The 22,264-nt window shown below is 40.3% G+C and overlaps 3 protein-coding genes across 3 annotated transcripts in view; 2 read left to right on the top strand and 1 right to left on the bottom strand.

Moving 5' to 3' along the window:
• The window catches only part of LOC144667112 (smad nuclear-interacting protein 1-like), an 87,641-nt gene that overhangs the window by 60,564 nt on the left and 4,813 nt on the right, over positions 1-22,264 (top strand). The window lies entirely within an intron of this gene.
• Positions 50-9,855, bottom strand: LOC144628940 (uncharacterized). The gene is made up of 3 exons (XM_078487062.1): positions 9,348-9,855; positions 6,792-7,973; positions 50-642 (listed from the first exon to the last, which is right to left on the bottom strand). The coding sequence occupies exons 1-3, from the start codon at positions 9,475-9,477 to the stop codon at positions 344-346; spliced, it is 1,611 nt and encodes a 536-aa protein (XP_078343188.1). The 5' UTR covers positions 9,478-9,855; the 3' UTR covers positions 50-343.
• LOC144667486 (protein rolling stone-like) lies at positions 16,950-19,947 on the top strand. The gene is made up of 2 exons (XM_078528906.1): positions 16,950-17,086; positions 18,582-19,947. The coding sequence occupies exons 1-2, from the start codon at positions 17,003-17,005 to the stop codon at positions 19,335-19,337; spliced, it is 840 nt and encodes a 279-aa protein (XP_078385032.1). The 5' UTR covers positions 16,950-17,002; the 3' UTR covers positions 19,338-19,947.

The raw sequence follows: 22,264 nt of genomic DNA, 5'->3' as shown, positions 1-22,264 counted from the left end.
AAATAAAAAAATAAACTGTACACCATCTTCAAAAAACAATGCAGTAATCTATGATACAAAAATAATTACTGTTTATTTATAAGCTCTAGAAAGTCATTTAAAGAAAATACTAACTTCCAACACAAAGTGATACTGTGTGATACTTAAATACCTTGAGTAATGTCAATATATTAATATAATATAAAAATATATTAGAATGCAATGTAATCTACAGAAAACTGATTGAATGTGCAAATACTGTATCTCCGCAACCTCAGCTAAGTCAACCATATAAAAAATTCAAATACTGGTATTTGAAAAAATAAATAAAAATAAATATAATTATAACATCTACAAAATATTATTAGAGAATCACACAAACTTTGGAGTCGTTTTTATCTGCGCTTGCTTGTACTGTTGCATTATTGTTGTTTTCTTGCCTAGTCGCTGCAAGAGACTGCTCCAATTTTTTTATGTGCTCAGATAGTTCTTTAACTTCCCTCTCCATTTGAAAGATCTTTTCATCCTTAATTTGATCGTCTTTAGCAAAACGCTTCAGTCTTAACTGCAAGTCCTTTACTTTTCTCTCTGCCGTGTCAAGTTCCCTCTCAGTTTCTGCTAACTTTTGTTTAAGATAACTGTCTGAATCTGATGCAAGTGAATCTGAAAACAAAGTGGACAAGTTGATATTTCTTTCTTTATTTAAGAAAAAGAATAAAAAATCACAAACACCACCATACCACTCCCCTATGATAAACCATTAAAACTATTTACTGTTATTAAGCTCATCACAATGAGGCTTCTCAAACTGTGCCACTTGACCAATCAAAATATTAATTGATCTCAGAACAATGGATACCGTATTTATTCGGCTATAAGCCGAGCGATTTTTTCACCAAATTTTACTGAAAACTGGTCAAAACTCAACGAAATTGGGGGTTCGGCTTATAGCCGAGTATTTCGCCGAAAAAATAATTCGATGGAATTAGAAAAGAGTTGAATTTGAATAAAATATTCATCTATAAGCCGAGCGATCATTGACAAAGAAAATTAACAAGCATTTGTAATTAATTCTTGTTCATTACCTTTTATTTAAGTGGCGGCTCCTAAAAGCCACTTGGTTTAGTAAAGCAACGTTAAGAATGAAGTTTAAAAAGGTCTTTTCTTCGCTATTTAGGCTGGAACTGCGGCCGTCCATCGGGTCGCTCTGGAATATTTTTTTTGTCGGCGTACGTGATCGTCTTTTGAACGATCGAGAGCATGCGAAATCCCGCATGTATTGAACAATTTCTACGCAATCTCTTCCACAATTAAATTTTCTTCCTGAGCTTGTTTCTGTTCCTTCAGCTTTTAAAAAGTTTTATGCAGAATCGCCACTAACGTGACCACCGGTTAGCGGTCAGTGTAAAACGCAGACTGCGGACTGCAGACTGCAGACTGCAGACTAGGGGTAAAATGCAGACTGCAGACTGCAGACTGCAGACCAGGGGTAAAATGCAGACCGAGGGTAAAGTAACGAAATATGAGTCACAAAGCCATTTTTCCCCGCCGGCTCCAAATTTGGAAGGAATGAACGTCAGACAACGTTTCGCACGAGCGATCACGAAAATGAACTGGTGATAAATGTCATATAAAATAGATTTTATGCCGACACAAATTTCATCAAATTTAACTTTTTGATACAGCAAGGCATTTGAAAGATTTTTGTGACACTTAAACTTCAGTTTACAACCATCTACTTTTGTAAACCGGATGAAACTGAACGGTTTAGAAAAAATATTTTTTTACCATGCCGATCACAGCAAGATCACGTTTACAGCGATCAAATTATACCGCGGCCACAGCTCTTTCAATGTTTCAAGTGTTTTTAACTGGCACAGATTAAACCCTTCCGCAGTTAAGTTATAAAAAAGGCTTTGCTTCGCCAACCGTCGTAATAAAATACCATAAAAATAAAAGGTACAAAGCTTTTATGTTTAGCGAGCGGTACAAATGATGTGACGTATGTAGTTCGTGCGCGTATAAAATTAATTTCCGAAAGGGCACAGGCTAAAAGGGCTGTAAACCAGTTTCATCCGGTTAGCAGGGGTGTCGGTAAAACGCCGACTCAGGGTCGGGGTCGGGGTCGGGGTCGGGGTCGGGGTCGGGGTCGGGGTTGGGGTCAATTTTTTTAATTTTTTTTTTTAATTCACTGATCGAGAAAAAAAAATTACAAAGTTTATATTAGCGGGTGGGACATTTCGAGTCGAAAAAAGCATTTCCTTCACAGATTCGCCACAAATATTGATCCTTATACGTTCATAAGTAAAAGAGAAGAATTTCAGTTAAGGTCTAACAGGTGAGAGGTGAAATTTAACTTTTACATACAGTTTAGCGGTAAGACGTTGTTGTCTAATTCTCTGTAATCGAATAATTTACACCCGCTTGCCTTTCTGACAATGTTACGTACATAGCTATCTTCCTACGTCCATCTTTCCACCATTTTCAGCATCTTTCGACGTGCTGATCCAATCAAAACCGATGGATACCCTTGTTGGTTTCACCCACAAGGTCAAAAGGTCATGCTGGTGATTGGCGGATTTCGATCCGTGTTGTTTGTTTCAACAAACCGCTAAACCAAACACTGAAAGCGGGTGTAATACTTCCTCGTCAGCAAAACCTCAGTTTTAGCCGTTCTTTGCTCATTTTGCATTTTGTTGATCCGTTGATCAACAGAACTACCTTGTGATTCATAAGAACTAAAAAAAATAGATTTTGTTTGAGGATCTTTGGTTTTTTAGTCCCACTGAAACAAATTAGGTATAAACAGAGGATTCAAGGGAAGTTCGCGTAGACGTTGTCTTGCAAATATTCTAAATATGTTTACTTTAAAATTAAATTTTAAATTAAATTGTATATGTTTTTGAGAAATAAAAATTAAAGCTGCGTTTCATATCAAAAGAAGTATTTTCAAAGGAGTAGAGCGGTTTGTTTTGACAGAGAAACTCGCACGTCGGGCAGTTTGTTGTAATATGTTTTAGTTTGGAAAATTCCTTAACAATTGAAATATACAGCCAGCTTTATATTTGTGAAATTCCGGGGAAGATCAAATTTGAACAGCAAGCGAAGATTGTATGGTGTGTTTAGTAAGCGGGGGCGATAAAAGGCGGGCAGGCTACAACTCACCATTTGCGTCGAAAACGGTGTGCATTTACTAAGATCAATTTTCCGCATTTCGGTCACGCAAATAAGAGAATGTAGAAACTTCAAGATTGCGAGACATGTTAATGCGAACTTCGCTTTCTAAAAAAAAAAAAAATTCTGCCTTCTCATAAATACTTTTTTGGATACGAAAGGCGGCTTTATTTTAACGATATAAACCTGAATTAATTTTCTCTTGCTACACAAACATTTGTACAATTTAATTTAAACCTGAAAAAGTTCATGCTATGTTAGTGAGGAGCTAGCGCCTAGAAAGAAGTCGTCAGCAAATTCTATTCGCCGAGATAGACAATTTCACCTGTCGCCTACTAGACCACAAATTTCTTCTTTTATACTTTTGAACTTATAAGGATCAAGATTTGTGGCGAATTTGTGAAGAAAATGCTTATTTTGACTCGAAATGTCCCACGCGCTAATATAAAAGTAAGACTAAAACTGCAAGGGACCGCGAACGATAATGCTGCTATTCGTAGGATCTACTGAGAGATCTGATCAGCAATAAAATGAAATAACAAACAACTGCAAGCGGCTCGTGTCGGCCCGACAGGGCGTTCTTACTACGGTGGCGTTATGCCGTCCCACCCTCTATACGGGGGTCTGCTCGGTTTCCGTTCTGGAATGCTTCCCCCAACTGAGTGGGCGGCGGGGGATAATCAAACTTGATAAGTTCGGGGGGTTATTCGTTGCCTGGCTGGGTCATTTGTGCATAGTCCTTGCTGTTCTTTCGTTATTGTAAAAATTTGTAATTTTTTTCTCAAGAAAAAAAAAAAAAAAAAAAAAATACCCACCCCACCCCGCACCGGCCCCGACCCCGAGTCGGCGTTTACCGACACCCGGTTAGCAGATGAGAAGACTTGAAATTAAAGGTTAAGTCTCACAGGTCTGTAGAAATAAAAAAAATTTGAAATTGTGTCGGCATAAAATTTATTTTAATATCACCATTATTCACGTTTCGCTCATGCGAAACGTTGTCTACGTAATTCCTTCGAACTTTGGAACCGGCGGGGAAAAAGGCTTTGTGAATCGCATTTCGTTACTTTACCCTCGGTCTGCATTTTACCCCTGGTCTGCAGTCTGCAGTCTGCATTTTACCCTCAGTCTGCATTTTACCCCCGGTCTGCAGTCTGCAGTCTGCAGTCCGCAGTCTGCAGTCCGCAGTCTGCGTTTTACACTGACCTAACGTGACACTTCAAGAGAAGAAAGATTCGATTGTTTTGACTTGCTTTGGCGACGTTAGAAACTGACCAATCAGAAGCTGCTGTTCCCACGCGTTTGGTAAACATTGTAACACGATCTGACAGACGGCAGCTGGATGTAATATTTTTGTTCAAAACTTAAAACTTTTACATGTAATACCGCGACTTCTCTGGTAAGAGAAACCACTTCAGAAGAGTTTGATTTGATTCAGAATACTCGACAAATACTGGCAACAGCACGGCGTTTCGTTTTGATGACATCCAAAGTTCACCTGCTTGATCTGTTCGCTGGCGACTTGCGAATTGCAACGAACTGAAGATTTATCCTGTATTCTCTTGTGATTTTGCAGTTGTTTTGAACGGTCTCTACCTCTGCAACAACTTTCAATGTGAAGGTTTAGTTGTTTGAAAACTAGTAGCTTTTGGCATGATGATCGATAACCTCTTAATTCTCAGAAGAATGCGTGATTGTTTGAGATAGGATTCTAAACTCAGGTGAATTTTTTGTCACGCGTATGTACGGTTCTAAACAAATTCATCTTTTAATTAGTAATTTCTTTTGTTGTTTTTTTCAATTGCATACATGTTGTTGTGATTTTACAAATATGTTGATTTGCTGCACGTGGATTGTTTTATGGTTTGAAGGAAAATTTGGGTCTCGGCTTATAGCTGAGTGTTTTGGGTTTATTTTTTGTCAGAGTCGAACTGGTTCTGAAAACCAAAAGTTTAGGGTCTCGGCTTATAGCCGGGGTCGGCTTATAGCCGAATAAATACGGTAGTTAGGTTTTTCGTAAGCAGACCAATGACATAAAAATAGGTCCGCACAGTGTACATGTGTCTAGTGCTGAGCTTGATTGAGCTTTGTGCTCGGTCACGGTAGCGCATTAATTAGGATTTTGTTGGCATAGACTAGAGGTGCGGAGAAAGGGTCAAAATATCAAGCTTCAGCAGTGTAGCAGAGAAATTCGGGTAGAAATAATCGAACAGTTGCAAGATGATCTAGAAAGGCTATCTGGAGTAGACGTAGCACACTTTTGTGTAGCACAACTTAGTAAAGCATGCGCTCTGATTGGTTGATTTAGCATGTACTATTTGTCCAGGGTAGACGCTAACGAATACCTTTAATTCATAAGCGCGCGCGAGTTAACAGACATCTCGAGAGCACATTGTGTCGACGTTTGTTGACGTAGTTATTGCCTTAATTATCTCAAATTAGACTTGTTCCGTTTGTTCTACGTTGTCATCGGTTGTTTACTTCGGGTTACGAGGCACTAACGAGTGATTATCGATTACTATTACCCAGAGAAGAATACCGCAAACGACTTTGTGTACGCTGACACGTTTGAGAAACCTCAGTGCAACTTGGTTAGTATGACGTCATAATTTGCCGTATATGCATGAAGCACTTACTGAAAATTTTTAGCGTTATAGCTTAATGTCTGCGCTTCGCACTAGACACAAAAAGCATCCAGACAACAGCTCTATTGTATACACTCTACAGATCCCATCCTTGGTGGCAAAGTATCATAATTTTACATTTAATTCGCTAAATTTTGCTTTAAAACTTGATTTGCTGCTGCAAAACTGAAACCGTTGAAAACCACTCAAAATCAAGGATTGAACCTAAACAATAAAAAAATACAAAGTTTCCCTAGAGGTCAGCACCTTTCACAATTTTGTTGGGTTTCTAAACTTTGTTGTTGAACTACTGTTTATAATTCTTTGACAGTATTGCTTCTTTCGCAATAATGTCAAAGAACTCACCATCCTTTTTTCTCAATGAACGTTTTGATTGGTTAACTTTCTTCCAAGTGGTCCAGTTCAAGTAGTCACAATGTAATAATAATCATCAAGTTAAAACAAAAGAAATCATTACTGTGTTTGGAAATGCTTTTCTAAAAAGCATAGATTTGGTCAGATTTAACCCATAACAAACACCATCATCATGCCCCCCCGCCCCCCAGCCCCAAGGGCTGGGGGGCTGGGGCTGGGCTGGGGGGCTAGCTCAGCTTCTTAAAGAGTTGTAGGCCTGGTCAATTGGGGCACTTACAAAAATAGTAGGCACATGCAACAATGGCGTTTCACAAGGGGGTCTAAAATAGTTTCCAGGAAATTTGTTTAAAAAATTAACATAAATAAAAGTAGCTGACAACTTGTGCATGAAATGACACAAAAATAGCCAGAAAAGACACATGACTCGTGAATTCTGCTGTTTCAAGTATATGTGACACATGAATTTAGTTAAAATTTGTGCGTGTAATGGAATCACGACCCTCCCTTTGCTATTGACCCTCTTGATATATCGTTCCTTGTCACAAAAAAAAAAAAACATTTACAAGTATTATTTTAACAGAAATTAAAAAATAAAATGCCTCCTACATCCATTTTTGTAACTTGGGAGTGACATTTACCCACCTTGACTCCTGTTATCAATCTTCCTTGCTCGTAACTTTCCTACTTCCTGCTCCAAACTCAGAACCTTGATCCTGTACGCATCCTCCTGCTGTTTCATCATAAAAATATCCTGCTTTAATTTCTTGTTTTCATCTTGAAGCTCGTCAGGTTTCTTAGGTGTAACTTCATCGGCTGGTAAAGGCGCAAACTGTACTGTTGCTACACCAGGCTGTGCGGCAGATGTAGCCTCTGACTGAGCCTGCAGTTGGCTCTCCACTGGCTTGTCAACTTCTCCCGTACTTTGTTCCTGCTTCTCCGTGGTGGGTTCACTCTCTGCTGATGTTCCCTCTACAGTCTGATTTTCTTGAGCATTTTCATCTTCTTCAGCTTTTTTCTCTGCTCCGTCATCAGTTTCATCAGCTTTCTGACCCTCTTCTGCAGTTTCACTATCCTTCACAGCCCCGGGCTGACTCTCCTCTTGTGCAGAATGATCTTCAGATTCAACACCATTTTCTTGAGATTGGTTTAATTCCTTTTTTGCATCTCCATCTACTTGATCGTTTTCTGCTTTTTCTCCTGCAGCTTGCTCACTTTCTTGTTTTTCAGTTGTTTCTTGATTTTCAGATTCTTCAGCTGGTTTTTCAGCTTCCCCTTCGTCTTTAGTTGCCTTTTCTCCTTCTTCAGGAGATAGCAGTGTTTCTTGTTGCTCATCCTGACTGGCACTTGCTGTCCCACTTTCTTCCTGCCCATCTCCTGTCTTCTGTGCTTCTTCAGATTCTCCTTCTGGTTTATCTTCCCCTTGTTGTTCCTCCCTGGGCTTTTGATCTTCAATTCCCTCAGCCCCTTGTGGTACACTCTCTTCTCCTTCTCCTCTTTGTTCAGCTTCCTGTGTTTCTGACGGCTTCTCATCATCATTAGAATCTTTCGACGCTGTTCTTTCTTCAGCTTTATCATCAGTACCTCCTGTGCTTTCTGTTGGTTTATCATCTCCTGATTCTTTCTGTACTTGTTCCTCACTGTTAACAGGAGTCTCACTGTCTGTAGCTTGCACAGGCTCCCCACTCTCTGGTGATTCTGTGACACCTTCACTTGCGACAGGCTCTTGAGGAGAATTATCTTCTGATTTACTCTGATTTAATTTTTCAGTTTCATCTTCTTGTTTTGATTCCTCTTGCACTGGATTATCGCCCTCTCCTGGCACCTCTGTCATAAGAAAATAATATAAAGAATCAGGATTTGTACACACAATTTGTTGCAAATACAAAATTTAAAACTTTATCCATACTTTATAATTGATGACCATTAAACTGTTATATTTTTTTTAAGACTCAATATTATGAAATAATTAAACACCATTTGCCAAACAAACATATTAATTTTAACCATGATGCACTGAGAGCACACATTAACTGCTACAATGCAATACAGAGACTACCAACCCTCGTACATGAACAAATCATAGCTTGGATCTTACTTTACCCCAACAGTACCCTCACAAAATTATTGCAGCTTCTTGGAGAAGATGAAATTTACCCCCAAAAAATGCAGTGGTCCATTGCGGAGTATGAAAGGACAGTAGCAGTTAGTGAATCTGACAAAATGCTTAAGGGTTATTTGCAAAGGACTTGCAAATATGCAACCACAGGTTCCTCTGTCCCATATCTAAATCCTAAAATGTCCCATCATTTTTTTATCACTACAGTTTTGCTCACTGTTGGAAATTGAAAGAAAATTGCCAAAAGAATGTTGTTTGAAGCAATTTTAAATTTTACGTGCTTTTGCTTTTTTTTTGTGATATGGTCACAGGTCAAAAATTTCACTGGCTGGTCATGACCAGCGCACTTTCATGAACAGAAAGATCAGGGAAACTTGTGGCCTAGCTCGCTGTGAGCCTTTCTGGCCTAGGTGCAGAGTTAAATTACCAGGAAACAGGTTACAAGAATTAAACTTGCACTTTCGGCGGTCAGTTTTGTCCATATGCATTGTAATTTTTTATATTGTTTTTTTGTTGCATTGCTGATTGACATGCATATGATCTGAAGGTTTTTAACAGAAGAAAACAGTTTTGTCCTCATCTGTCTACAATAAATTTAAGATGGGCCTTAATTTATAATTTTGGCAATGTAATGCAAATTTGTTGTTGTCATGCTACTCGAGGTAAAATGATTATTTCCACTTAATGATCAAACAAGAACCAGGTGCCATTTTGATACGACTTGCAAAAGAAATAATTAGCTGTCCAGACTGTTCGTGTACAACACAAGCTAACGTAGATTTTTCGAGTTATAATTCGAATTAAAACAACAAAGTCGGTTCCTTTAGTTTCTGTCCGTACATGAAGCCTTTAATCCACAATATCGGGTTAAAGTTAACAGCGGACATCGCGACAAAGCTATTTCTTTGACGCCGTAAGCTCATTGTAAAAACTTCTACTCGTTCTTTTCGTCCAGGTTTAATTGTCGACCAAAAAGTTAGCATATTGTGCTTTGAATACTCTCTTTAGTTCTATTTACAAGGCCATCAAATACATATTCAATATCTGCAATACTCGAGGACGTGTTATAAATAAGTTATTACCTGAAGCCAGCTGCTTGGTGCTTTCTTCTTTAGGTTGATCAGGACCAGTTCCGTCTTCAACCGGTTTTGCATCCGCTTTGTTTTTCTCACTCAACTGTTGCGTAGCTTGCTCTTCAGGTCCTTCCGTCATTTTAAGTTTTAGTTCAGCGACCAGTTTCAGAAAAAACAATCATTCAAGCCAACAACTAAGCTAATGTGAAAGAAATAGCTGGAGGACGTCTGCAATGCGACTTAGACAGGTCGACACTTCTGCCACGACAGTGGAATTCGCGCAATTCCTTGATCTCGTCACACAAAAATTGTTTTTCTCGATCGAGATATTGTCTACAGTTTTCCTTTTGTGCTTCTTTTGACCAGGTGTTCAGACAGGAAGCTTTAAGATTTGACCGCAGGGCTTCGAAACATATACAGTACAGTCGGTGTGCATGAGTTCACGGTGACTTGCTTGAGAAGTCTGCACTCTCTTGATCTTTCCTATTATTCGTTTGTCACCGGTTGCCAGGCAGCCGAGGCAATCGCTTACGCAACTAAATGGCGCGCAGTAGTGTTTTTGTTTTGACGGGCTTGCACGCTACAAAATCAAAAGGGAAAAGATGAATTACAGACAATGCATCATCAAATATTTCAACAGTTTGCCACTTTAAAGTCACAGCAAGTTTTTGTGGTGTGACTCTTGCTATTTTACGGGGCAAATTCTTATCTCCGGCCTTTGCGCATCAAACTTCCATTTGTCTCAAACAATCATTTTTTTTTTACAATCTGATAAAGAATTTCCGCGTATTATCCTTTAAACAAAAGAATAATGTTTGTCTAATTGCACAGGCGTGTGAACATGTGAACAAAGGAATCAAATCGAAAATATGACAAAATACACACAACAAAGTTTAGGACATGTACCATTTACGTTGAACCAGTGCGTTTGACGTAGGGGCATGTCGGTATAGCATGTTCCTGCTGCATTGTAAACATTGTGATTTTTGTTCCTGTTACATGTCGCTGCGACAGCCTTCCTGTGTCAGCACCATAAAACAATGACTGAGACAAGGTCAGGTTTGTTTTCGATTGGTTATTGTTGTTGTTGTTTGTTTGATCTTGAACGACTCCGGCTAAATAGGCGGGTAATAGCTGATGGCTAGTCAAAAGTTTAACTGTCAGCTGACAAATGTTTTTTTTTTTAACTGATATCGATAGCCGAGATCTGAAAGCTACGAAATTTACTAACATCTGAGAAATAATTCCAGCAACCGCCCGCACCCCTCTCTCCACACACGAGGGACGGACCATTAGAAAAGTGATGGTGGAGGGTGGGGGGGGGGGGGGGGGGGTTGACCAAAAAATGACATAAATTTTTCTACAAAATATATCGCGGAGTATGCTGAAGCCCAGATATTTCGAAATTTTCTGGCGGAGCATGCCCCATACCCATCTAGCATCTACAGGCTATGCAGCTTGACGAGCGCTGCCTCGTCCCCAGGCGCCGATTGGCCGGACGTTGAGGCGGTAAGGCGGGAAAACAGGGAGCGCGGGGATTGATGGCTAGGGAGCGAGCCGCTTCCCCGTCCGCATCAGGCCCAGAACGCCAAGCGAACCGTGCACGTCAGTCCCACAACACCAAGCGAACCGTGCACGACCAAGGACGAGGACGCCTGGGGACGAGGCAGTGACGAGCGGGTGAGATGGCCAATCCACCTCCAGCGCCTCCTCGTCAGGATGGTAGCCGTGGATTCAGTTCCGCATCGTTCTAGCAGATCATTGTTTGTGATGGTGTTAGGCTAGAAAACGCGGAGAATCCCACGGAGGCTCTTGGTGTGGAATGTAGCTTGGTAAGATCCTATTCCGTCAATCGCCAGCATTAGGTGGAGGAGTGCCATACCTTTCGCATCGTTGAGAGAGGCTGCTCTGGATGTCCAGGTCTGTTCCTCCATTTCTGCTGATGATTCTGCCGAGATAGGCGAATCTGTCTATGACTCTAATCTATGTACGGGAGGTCTTCATTCTCAACCTGGACTGGGCTTCTGTTACCGGTGTTCTGGGCTATGATTTCAGTCTCTTACTGCTGATGTTGAGGCCGATTTGCTTTGCGAAAATGTTGAGTCGTTTTAGTCTTCTCTTGAATGAGTGAATGAGGGATCCGTAATAACACCAACAACAATTTCTTATCACAGCCTGAGAAAATGAATTTCAAAGTTCACAAGAACCATCGTGGAAAAGTGTGTAACTACAGGTAAAATCTCACGTGTAGCTATTTTGTAAAATCGTCTTTTAGCAATTCAGTAGAATTCAGTGGGACTTCGAAATTTGTTTCAGTCGATGTTTGGTTGTTAGAAATGATTTCTTTTGATAATTTGAAACAGTAACACAAGTTTGCAAAAACATGTAAATAGTAAATAATAAAGATAGAAAGTTTTAAGCTCGGTGATAAATAATGAAGATAAGTTGTTCAACAATGACACGAGCGTGGGACAAAGAAAAAGTCTGAGAATCTGGAATCGAACCCACGGCGCCCAACCGGTATCTGGGAGGTCATGGGTTCGATTCCCGTCAGGAACTCAGGCTTTTTCTTTGTCCCACGCTCGTGTCATTGTTGAACAACTTATCTTCAACATGTAAATAATTTTGTCCAATTAATGCCAGAAGTCGGCTGGCAGATTCCGTCTTAAAACAAAGCACCATTTGTCAAAAACATGGTATATAAAGTAGTAGTCCAGTCCCTGAACTCGCTCTTCGACGCGCCCTTTATACTTTATGGGGGTTGAACCCAGGCGCGCAAAGAGAGAGTCCAGGATAACGTAGTTGAACTCGTCATCTCTACGTGCGCGTTTTCAAAAGGGCTGCCAAATATGGTTTTTCCCCCCATTTTCCCATTTTGGGGGAAAAACTAGCGCATGCGCATGCAAGTTATCCTGGACTCTCTTAAGGACTCTCTATTCGCGCGCCTGGGTTCAGCCCCTATAAAACGCGCGCGGAAGAGAGAGTTCAGGGACTGGACTAATAAAGTAGCAGTACATGGCATTTGAAAAAAAATTGTAAAAAATATTCGGGCAGAGGGTTTCACCCACAAAAAACATTCCTGCACAAGCAATAGGCGTAAAAAGAAATTCCTGCAAGCCGACCAGTTACTAGCCTCCCACGCAGTCGTTAGACTGCGTGGGAGGCTAACCAGTTACATGTTGCCTTCAACAACATCAAGACTCACTACTGCTCGAGCGCGGCTCGCATTTCGTCGCGTGCACATGGCTATACTTTTGGTAATAAAAATGACAATTTTTGTACTAGTTTTGCTAATTTAGATGTGGTCAGCCTCAGATTTTGGGTACAACTATACGTCCCAGGCAGCATTTCGATATACTAACAACGAAATCATAAATTGAACAATATACCTTCTATCGTTCCATATGGTTACCAACGAACATTGTTACTACTTTTCCCAATAAACGACATTCTGAATCAAGGTGATTCTTTGCAGAATCGCCAAAACTGAATACACAAAAGCGTTTTCTCGTGCAGTGGTCCGCTCTGAAATTCGATCGAGAGAATTTCACAATTTTTTTTAACGAAAAGTTAGAAATACAGTAAAATGAATAAAAGTGTTTAAACCTTATCACCTGTTGTCTTTTTTTTATGTTTTGATCCCGGCGCTGACCAGAAGGATCGCGGCCGCTGGGGACCAGAATGGCTTCGTGAGCGCCGTTTCTTAACTCGAATTTAAGTCAGTGACAGTATGTTTGGGTTATGTGGACAAACGGACGGAAAACTACAAGTTTTAATGTAACGCTCTGGTGCGCGAATCTTTCGCTAAAATTAATTTTCTCGAGCAATTCATGTCCTTGGTAATAAGGAGAGGTAAGCTGATATAACAGTTTGTCAGAACACAGATTGGGGATAATAATATTCGGTATTCTTATAACATTGTTTGCAGAGGCTCTGCATACATGTCAACTTCTGATGACTTTTAATGAAAAAAAGAAACTGCGTGGCGAAATATACATTAAAATTGCGTCTTTAAATTTCATCGGTTGTTCCATATCATCTTTTTTCGCCCGTTTTAAGTGGCACGGTTTTTAAGAAACTTTTAATTATTCTGGCCTTGGCGAAAGTTTTAAGTTTAGTCAAGCATTACGTTGTTTTTGCACCGCTATATAGGTAAATAGGCTTGTATTCGAATATATTAAGTTTTCTTTACTGGTGAAAACCTATAATTATAATTTATTGCAATTCAGAGGCTTTAATCACCAACTAAATCCTTTATTTTGAAAACAAACTTTGTCTTTCAACGAAGACGATGTAAATAGACACAGACACAATCAACAAAACTAAAGTTGACAGAATGATCGGCTCATATCGCATCAAAAATTTTTCCCAGCTTGTTTGTGATCCTTGTGGATTAACTTTTCTCTCAAGTGACTCTGGGCGAGCGTACACTGATATTTTTCGTCTGGGCTTGTCGCTGGTTCCCTTTGCATTAAAAGAACAGTGTAGGTCTGATATTTTTGACGCCTTTTCATTATTACGGGATGTTTCGCAGATAGTGTCAACCGAAGAAAACATTTCACTCTCCTGAACTCCCCGAGATAACTTTCTTGTTAATGAGGTAGTCATGTTTTCTTCTCTTGATATTTTTCTCCCAGAACTGATTTTTCTTGATCGTGAAGTAGCACCGTCTTCTTCTCTTGATGTCTTTCTTCCATAACGAGTCGACAGTCCAATTCTTCTTGCGGTCGTAGCCATTTTTTTCAGTATTCACACACCATGAAATATCATGCAGAGATTAAAGATTTCTTCCTTAATGATACATAGCTTTTCGAGAAGTGATTGCTCTAAAATGCAGCGAAGACTTTCCCAAATAGCGCCAAACACTTCACGGAAGAAGACGCATTTCGTGTCCAGCGAATTGGCCGAGGCGCTACAAGATGGCTTCGTTTGACACCTAGAAACAAAGCGATAAGATGTATTTCAACTGCTAAAGAGCCAGTAGTAGCAATGCATAAAGAGTCAGAGTTGTATGATATTGAAATAATACGAGCGAAAGATAAATGATGATAAACACAGGCAAACAGGTGCATACATCTCATTCATGACGTCATCATGCTCATTAGCATATTTTACAATGCGGCTGAAATGTCCGATCTACAGTACCTTCAAGAAGAAAAGCTTCAAATTAAATATTCTTGTTTGTCTAGCACTTGAAAAACAAAGGTTAAAGATAGCAGATGGACAAGAGTTGCCAATGGCCTATTTTTCTGTTCAGTATTAGCAAAGCAGCAATGAGATTTGACAAAAAAAGGTTTTTTAAATTATATTTTTTTTGGGTACGAATTCCTCCCAAGGAAAAGGTCTTTCTTGGTACAACATTGAGAGTTTAAAATGTCATAATTCCGGGTCAAACCTCTGAGTGTGGCATTTTGATAAGGAAATAAAAACTAAAATATATTATTTGGCGGACAGTGTTGACAAAGTAACGTTCGAGTCGCTTTATAAATCAAATGCGGCTTTTTCAAAAGCTCTCAAACCCGGACGTTATTTGAATAAGCGGCTGTTATAAAATGATTGTTATATAGAACAAGCTGTGATTGGATAATTAAGTGCTTTGCACGAGGTTATGCAAACCCAGTTGTTATAGAAACCGTGCTTTGGGAAATTCCTCGCCGCGTGTTGAATTTATATAAAATTTGGAGCTTTAATTTTGCATTTGATGTTAACCCGCATGTAACCGCTTACTATAGTCATAATAGTTCTATAAAAGAAATGACTGAGTAAGTTTAATTTTTGTTAAAGTAATTTTAATATTTCTTTTCGTGTTTCTTCAAAGCTGTGGAAACACTCATAAAAGTTTTAGAGAACTTGAAATAGCAACAGCCATTTGAAAAAAGTGCACTCTTCGTTAACAGGGCAGTCGAGTCTTCAGGCTCTCAGACAATGATACATGTAAGTCTCAATCCTCCTCTTCCCCTATCAAGTGTTGTTCGAATTTCGGGCTCGCATTTAAACCCCAGGCCCCAGTTGTTCAAAAGGTGGATAACGCTCGCTTCGAGCTAGCTATCCAACGGATAAATCACTATCCGGTGGATAGCGCAGTATGTTTTGTTAACACTTATCCACTGGATAGCGATTTATATAGGGAGGAATCGGTGGGGTGGGGTAGTCAGCATTTATTTTTCGATGAGGATATATGTACATAGGAAGACTGCAGTTTGAGGAGACTTTCTCAACTATTTTGCAACTGGTTGTGGCTTGCTGTTTCGTTATCCCACATACATCCACTCATGTGAGAAATCTAACTAAAAACGGTATGGAAATTTTTGGACGCTGCATTTCCAATGAACAGCTGGTGCTTATTTTTTTTTCCTATCTACTTGCCATGAGAATCGTGACTGCGACGCATTTTGTACTATTTACTCTCAGAGTACTTTCTCTACTCAGCTGTGTAAATTAGTAACAACAGATCATGTGGTTTAGGCAAATCGACAAAATACCCGGATGATGACCTGCAATGTACACACAGATAGCACTATTAAAGGGGGGATTCCTCCCGTCCAGGGGAAAACAGTAGGGACTTTAAGATACCTGGACGGCTGACCTTGAGGACGGCTGGCCGGAAGTAATTTTTCGCGTGTAGCCTTTATTGCGCATGCCCGCTCCACGCACATTGCCGTCCAGCTCCGTCCAGGTGTTGTCGAGGACGTGAGAAGTAGAGTTTTGCCGTCCACCAGTGAACGGGAGTGCTTTTTGTATGATTTCGTTTAAAAATCTTATTTTTTTAATTCTGTTACTGTGTTAGGTAGTCCTTTATGGTATTCTTGGTTTGGTACTGATAAAAAGTTAAGAAGTCAAGTTTCATTTGCGATTGCGAATATATTTGCTGTGCTTTGCATAAACGCTGATGGCGAAGCCACGTGCGTGAAATTATGAACTTTCTTGCCTGTGTTTCTACAAAAATTTCGCTTGGAATTTGTACCCTGTGAATCAAAATAGTGCTTTCTGGTCCCCGACTTTGGGGCAAGGAGCGCCAAATGTTTTTCTTCGCATGTTTTGCGCTAAGGAATTATTGATCCACTAACGAAGCCGTCCTCCGTTCTTCACACACGCAGGCTCTTAACGTTGTAAGTTCCCGCCAAGAACGTCGACATCGGCCCAGTCCTCCTCGCAAAATTCTACCTTCCTCGCACCGTCCTCGAGGTCAGCCGTCCAGGTATCTTAAAGTCCCTAGTAATCAATCAACCAACCAACTAACCAACTAACCAACAAGCAAATTGATTGATCGATCAATCGATACTTATAACTCAGAGAGGGTGATACCTTAAAGTTAAAGGATCTACGTCATAGAAACGCATCTCGCATTGAGGCAATTTTTTTCAAGTTTGTTGTTTGTAATCTGTCTTAATCTTTATCTCTTTCCGTTACTAGTTAAACTCTGCTAAATTCAGAGTACTGACCCTCATTTTTATCAGGGTGAGTCGGTGGACGAGCGTGGAGCGCATGATAAAAATATCACTTGCATTAACCTTTAGTTTTCTTGCGTTACTTGTTGACGTCACCAAACTGGAGAGCGTGGCCTGGGGTGAAACCAATTTTATAATTAATCAAAGTATTCATTTCAGTTTCCTGTTTTACCCTCCGTTGAATTGATTGAGCGCTGAACATGCAGGAAATCTGAAATGTGCGACACTTTAAAAAACGAATTTCGTTTTAGAAATTTGTGGCCTGATGTTACAAGTGTAGCTGATTTTACTTCATCTACGGTGAGTTGAGTACAAAGCCCACAACTGAAGCCTAGTCATGTGATAACTATTATATACAATTAAGGTCTGCTAGGTAGAAACGGTGTGCTGTATAAGCATTAAAGCTAAAATTAAGTTTCGATCGTTGATCTAGATGAAGCTTCAGAAGCTGCACTCAAACTCAAAGATTTAAAAGAGAAGAAAAATTAAGGTCGTAATTAATTCGTCTTGATTCGCGACAACCATAAATCCATGGATGACTCGTTTTCATTGAAAACAGAATCTGCTGAATATAATTTGCCAAGCAGTCACCCGGCAGTCACGCGATAGCCAGTTTGAAGATCGGTCGATCAATTCTCAAACCACAGGCAGAGTACGCTATGTGTTGGCAGTTAAATATTTGTTGACGTACGAAATATAGAAATCTAAGAGGGTTGTCCAATACACCAGCGCAAGAGAATCTTCTCTTGACCTTCGTAGAGTCGTCTAAGCGGTATACCCAAGTTACGTATTGACTCGACTCACCGGAAGTCTTGGCGTAATATACGGCAAGATTTTTAAAAGAAGGGTAGGGTAGTCGGTAGCCTCACGCGCAGTCCTTTTTTAGGGGTGATCGTGGGGACATCTATATGAAACACGATCACCCCTAAAAACGCCTGCGTAGAAGGCTAGGTAGTCGGCGACTCGACTCGAGCCGTGACTCCTCTGGCTAAGAGTCTTTCGGCTCACCGAAGTCTATTTGGTTTCAGGGACTCTAACCTAAGATCATGACCTCCCTCCCTATTTATCCTCTATCTTTCGAGAAAAGAACGCCTGATCGCAGGTTACAGGGGCTCTAGGCTCTATGATGTTCGTTTGCTGTGAAAGTATTGTTCAAGTATAGGACTAGAAAAAAGGCTGAGAATTCACCCAAAGCTTAACTGATAACTAAGAGTCTAACTCCCCCTTTCACATTGTCTAATAAATGTTAAACGCCATTAGTATGCTTAATCAAACTCATCATCTGCTGATCTCTGCCGGACAGTGACGCTACAGAACGTGGTCTCGATTAGCTATCAGGGTTTGTTGGACCCAAAATGTTTTCTTACCGCTGAACTTACTCCTGCCTGCTGCATGGAGAAGGCAAAGTTTATGTATATGACCCCTGGGGTTTGTGTATATGACCCCTGCCGGCAACTTTCTTTTTGGAGCGATTTTCGCTTGAGTGTCGTAAAACCAAAACCAAAATCATCACTCTGACCAATAACCATGCAGACAATCCAGTGAACCAATCAAAATTCAAAGCAAATACATCATGTACCCGGCAACGTGCGCGTGAGTGAGTCACGATCGATTGGTTTTACTTTTACTTCTGATTGGTTGAGAAGGCGGAGCGTTTTTTTCAGTAGACCAATCGAGTGTACAGAATGTAGTAATGCAAAACTAAAGCTAATGCGAATTTACTTTCGGCACTCAAGTGAAAATCGCTCTATTTTCTTTAAACATCCTGTTTACTCTTGATGTGATCTTTTTTTAGTGGTTATCTGTCCGCGCCTTCATCATTTACCGAGTGATCCTGGCACTATACACTACCGCGTTCACAGTGCTCGGTGTGTTTGAAAGGGAAAAATACGGAGTGAAGTGGTTCATATTCTTAACCAACTGGAGTTACACGTTTGTCAACCTACACTTTCTACTCAGTGCCGTCATCGTCACGTATTACTACAACAGTAGACGAAGTTTTAGAACAAGCGATGATGATGACAGTGGTGAAGAACAAGAACAAGACGATAAAGAAGGCGCACAAATTGTTTACACCGTCAAATCACGTCTTCCATTAGCCTGCAAAGCCTCGTGGGTAATTTACGACATCGCTGCCAACATTGCTTTTCCAGTGACCGTGATGTACTGGAGCCTAGTCTATGTGCCAGGTCATCGCTTTGACATTGTTACCTTCAATGCGCATGCTCTTAACTCAGTGGTAATCGTCCTCGACACTATGCTGAGTTGTATTCGGGTCAAACTGTTGCACATTATTTACCCAGTCATATTCATTGCCATTTATTTGTCGTTTTCGTTGATTTACTGGGCTTGTGGGGGAACAAATCCAAATAACAAGCCGTACATCTACTCCGCTCTTGATTACGGCGGTCATCCAGTCAGAGCTGTAATAACTATTTGCCTGTTTGTGTTTGTTGGTAATGTACTATCGCAGTTGCTTCTTTTTGGATTGTATCGACTGCGCATTTGGTTGAAACGCTTTTGTTGTTGCGTGACGTTAACGGCTGTCTAGGAACCAAGAGCTTTACTCTATCATTGAACCAAACTCCATCATCATCATCATCATCATCATCATCATCATCATCATCATCGTCGTCGTCGTCGTCTTCGTCGTCGTCCTCATCATCATTTTATTTGCGACATAGGAAGAACTATTCAGATATGTCCAGGATTGAACGCAAATGAGATGCACGTTCCTCATGACAGGCATCACAAAGAGTCCTCATTAATAAAAGTTCACCAAAACACACCAAAATCTGTCAAATATGAAGTAATATGAAAATGTCAAATAACAAAGTCAAACATGAAGTACTCATTAAACAATACCTGCGTTCAATCCTGGACATAAGTGGAACTATTAGATACAGTTTGAACAGTTTAGGTAGGGCGAAGGGACCTCAAGAAACCACCGAGCTTATAGGGGGAGCCTCGGTTATCAGTATATTTGTGCGGCTTGGCCAATTTAGTATCATTTTATTTAAAATTCAATCGTCTTTTTCTTAAAAGTAGGAATGCTTGTTGAACCAGTGATTGATATTGGGAGAGAATTACAAATTCCGGGAGGTTTAGTTTGGAAAAAACAGCAATTTTCCGGGAATTTCAATAAAAAACTCATTTGATGATTTCTCCTTGATTTCTCCTATTTCGAATCTCCCATCAAAGGAAAACAATAAACTAAAACCGAATTACAATGGAAAGTGCCATATCTTTCGGGTAGTTTGCTGATTTTGAGAAAACACTTGTTATTCTAACCGGTTCTTTCCGGCAACTGTGGTTCACACTCACGTTTTGGTAAATGATGACAAAACTCCTCAAAGAACCATAACCTCTAGAAAGAAAAATCCTTTTGTCTTTCATGCAATTAATGACAAATTCCAATGAAATTACGTTATAGAAATTGACATGGTGATACACAATTGACCGTTACCAAATCTCCCATAATACACTTTGTTTGCCATTAACCCCCACAAAAAAATGCATAAGTTTAAATTTTCTCTTGGGATTATTGTTTGTCCCAAGAGAACATCGCCTGCCAATACTGCCGTCTCTCATCGCTCTCGCTGCTACGTGCGAAACGCGGAGAGACGTCTGCGATTCAAAGCCAGAACAATGTTTATGCAAAATTTTGGGGGGCAAACAAAGTGTATTATAGGAAATGTGAAAGTGGGAAATTGGCAAGAACTTGAACTCTTCTAAACAGCCATAGTACGGCTAAAACGTACGCGCAAGATAGGCGAAAAGGATGTTTTAATTTTTTTTACAATTTATTTTTTAGGAGACAGAAACGCGTTATGGCTGCTTAAGAGTCTTAGAAAGGATTTCCAATCTATTTTTGGGGTTCTTTAAATTCTAAACTCAGTTTATATACTTGTCATGGCGTCCTGTCCTGGCGGTGTTGCAACTTTATTTCGATTTCTTTCTGGCTTTACTCCACTTTAGCTCATAAACAGTTTTAAGATCTTTTAATGAGTCTGAAGTATAATATATACGAATGGCAAGGAGGGCGCTTAAGGGGACAGGGGATTAAACGTTTCAGGTTTTTCTGTGGCTTTGCCACTATTTCCTAGCAGTTCTAAGAAACTTTTAGTGTACGCCTTATTTCTCCTTCACAACTAAACTATAAAAAGTCGCTTTATTTTTGCCTCTAAGATTTTCAAACAGCCTTGCTTGATCGTGGAACAGTTAAGCCGCCATCTTAAAAAGCGTGACATCTTGAATAGCATGGCTGACTCTTCTAATCCTTCCTCCATGAGGAAATGGACCCCCAAAAATTTAAGTTTCCTTTCTTTAACAGACGGCAAAGGTCACACGTTGTCGCTTCTTAGCTGTAACTAGTTTAGAACCATCGGCGAGAGCGAAAAGTCCGCACGTTCGTTCGACATTTCCCCCCCCGGGGGGGGGGGGGTACTCGAAAAAGTTTTGTACGGGGGAGGCTCCGCCCGGAGATCCAACCCCTTACCCTTTTATATACTATTTTGATAGAAAAGGTACCCCTTTTGCATACCTTTTATTGCAAAAAGGCACCCCTTTCATATACCTACACTACATCACATTTACCAAAGACGGAAAGTTTTCTTGTCATTTTTATGTAGCGCTTAATAAATTAAGACGATACAGCCAAAAGTTGCGTCTGCTCGAAATATTTAATGTAACGGCCTTTTAAAATATCATTATTGCAGATTTCCATACCCTTTCATATACCTAAATTTGTGAAATCCCTACCCTTTTATATACCTGGAGCCTTAAAAAGGTACCCCTTTCGGGCGGAGCCTCCCCGTATAGGCCATTATAGGGAGTACTCCCCCCCCCCGGGACATTTCTTCACAGCATCCCACCCCCGTGGGGGGAGGGGACTGGTACTCCCCAATGTGGACTGTACGGGAAAGTTACGCCAGAAAGGGGTACATTTTTCAGGCTGTAGGTATTTGAAAGGGAGGTGATTTCTCGAGTTGGTGTATACAAAAGGTAGAGAAAACTGTCATGATTTAGGTATTGGAAGGACCTTCCAAAATATCTCGAACAGGTCCACTTAACTTATCCCTCGGGACAAGGGCAGGTACATGTACCATTTACTTATCAAAGGAACACAAAAGAGTCACCTTTTCCGTCAAAAGTTGTATATGAAAAGGGTAAGGTTTAGACAAAAACAGTTTGGATGCAGGGGACCACACAACGAAGAAAAAACTGCTTGGCTTCTCTGCTGCCGGGTCTCTTGTTCAAGAAATATTGGCCAACAAATCTTGCCCTCCTGCCGTTGTACCAGCTTTGCAATCAATTTGGTTTTATAAGGTTTAGACCTCGGAGCGGAGCCTTCCCGTATAAAGTGCCTTACCTAACGGACGGACCAACTTTTTTGGAGGTGGGGGGGGGGGGGGGGGACGGAGAATATTAAAAACAATTGTTTGCAGTGCCTAGAAAGACAAAATAAATTGTTTGAGC

Source organism: Oculina patagonica, chromosome 10, assembly GCF_052425735.1.
Source record: "Oculina patagonica isolate OP01 chromosome 10, crgOcupat, whole genome shotgun sequence".
Lineage (NCBI taxonomy): Eukaryota > Metazoa > Cnidaria > Anthozoa > Scleractinia > Oculinidae > Oculina > Oculina patagonica.
This window is presented reverse-complemented; position numbering and strand designations above follow the sequence as displayed.

Coding starts and splice junctions, on each gene's coding strand:
- LOC144628940 (XM_078487062.1), bottom strand. CDS start 9,477: ATGACGGAAGGACCTGAAGAGCAAGCTACGCAACAGTTGAGTGAGAAA. Junction 7,974..9,347: donor CACCAAGCAGCTGGCTTCAG/GTAATAACTTAT, acceptor TTCTTATGACAG/AGGTGCCAGGAGAGGGCGAT. Junction 643..6,791: donor GATTGATAACAGGAGTCAAG/GTGGGTAAATGT, acceptor CTTTGTTTTCAG/ATTCACTTGCATCAGATTCA.
- LOC144667486 (XM_078528906.1), top strand. CDS start 17,003: ATGTGCGACACTTTAAAAAACGAATTTCGTTTTAGAAATTTGTGGCCT. Junction 17,087..18,581: donor CTGATTTTACTTCATCTACG/GTGAGTTGAGTA, acceptor ATCTTTTTTTAG/TGGTTATCTGTCCGCGCCTT.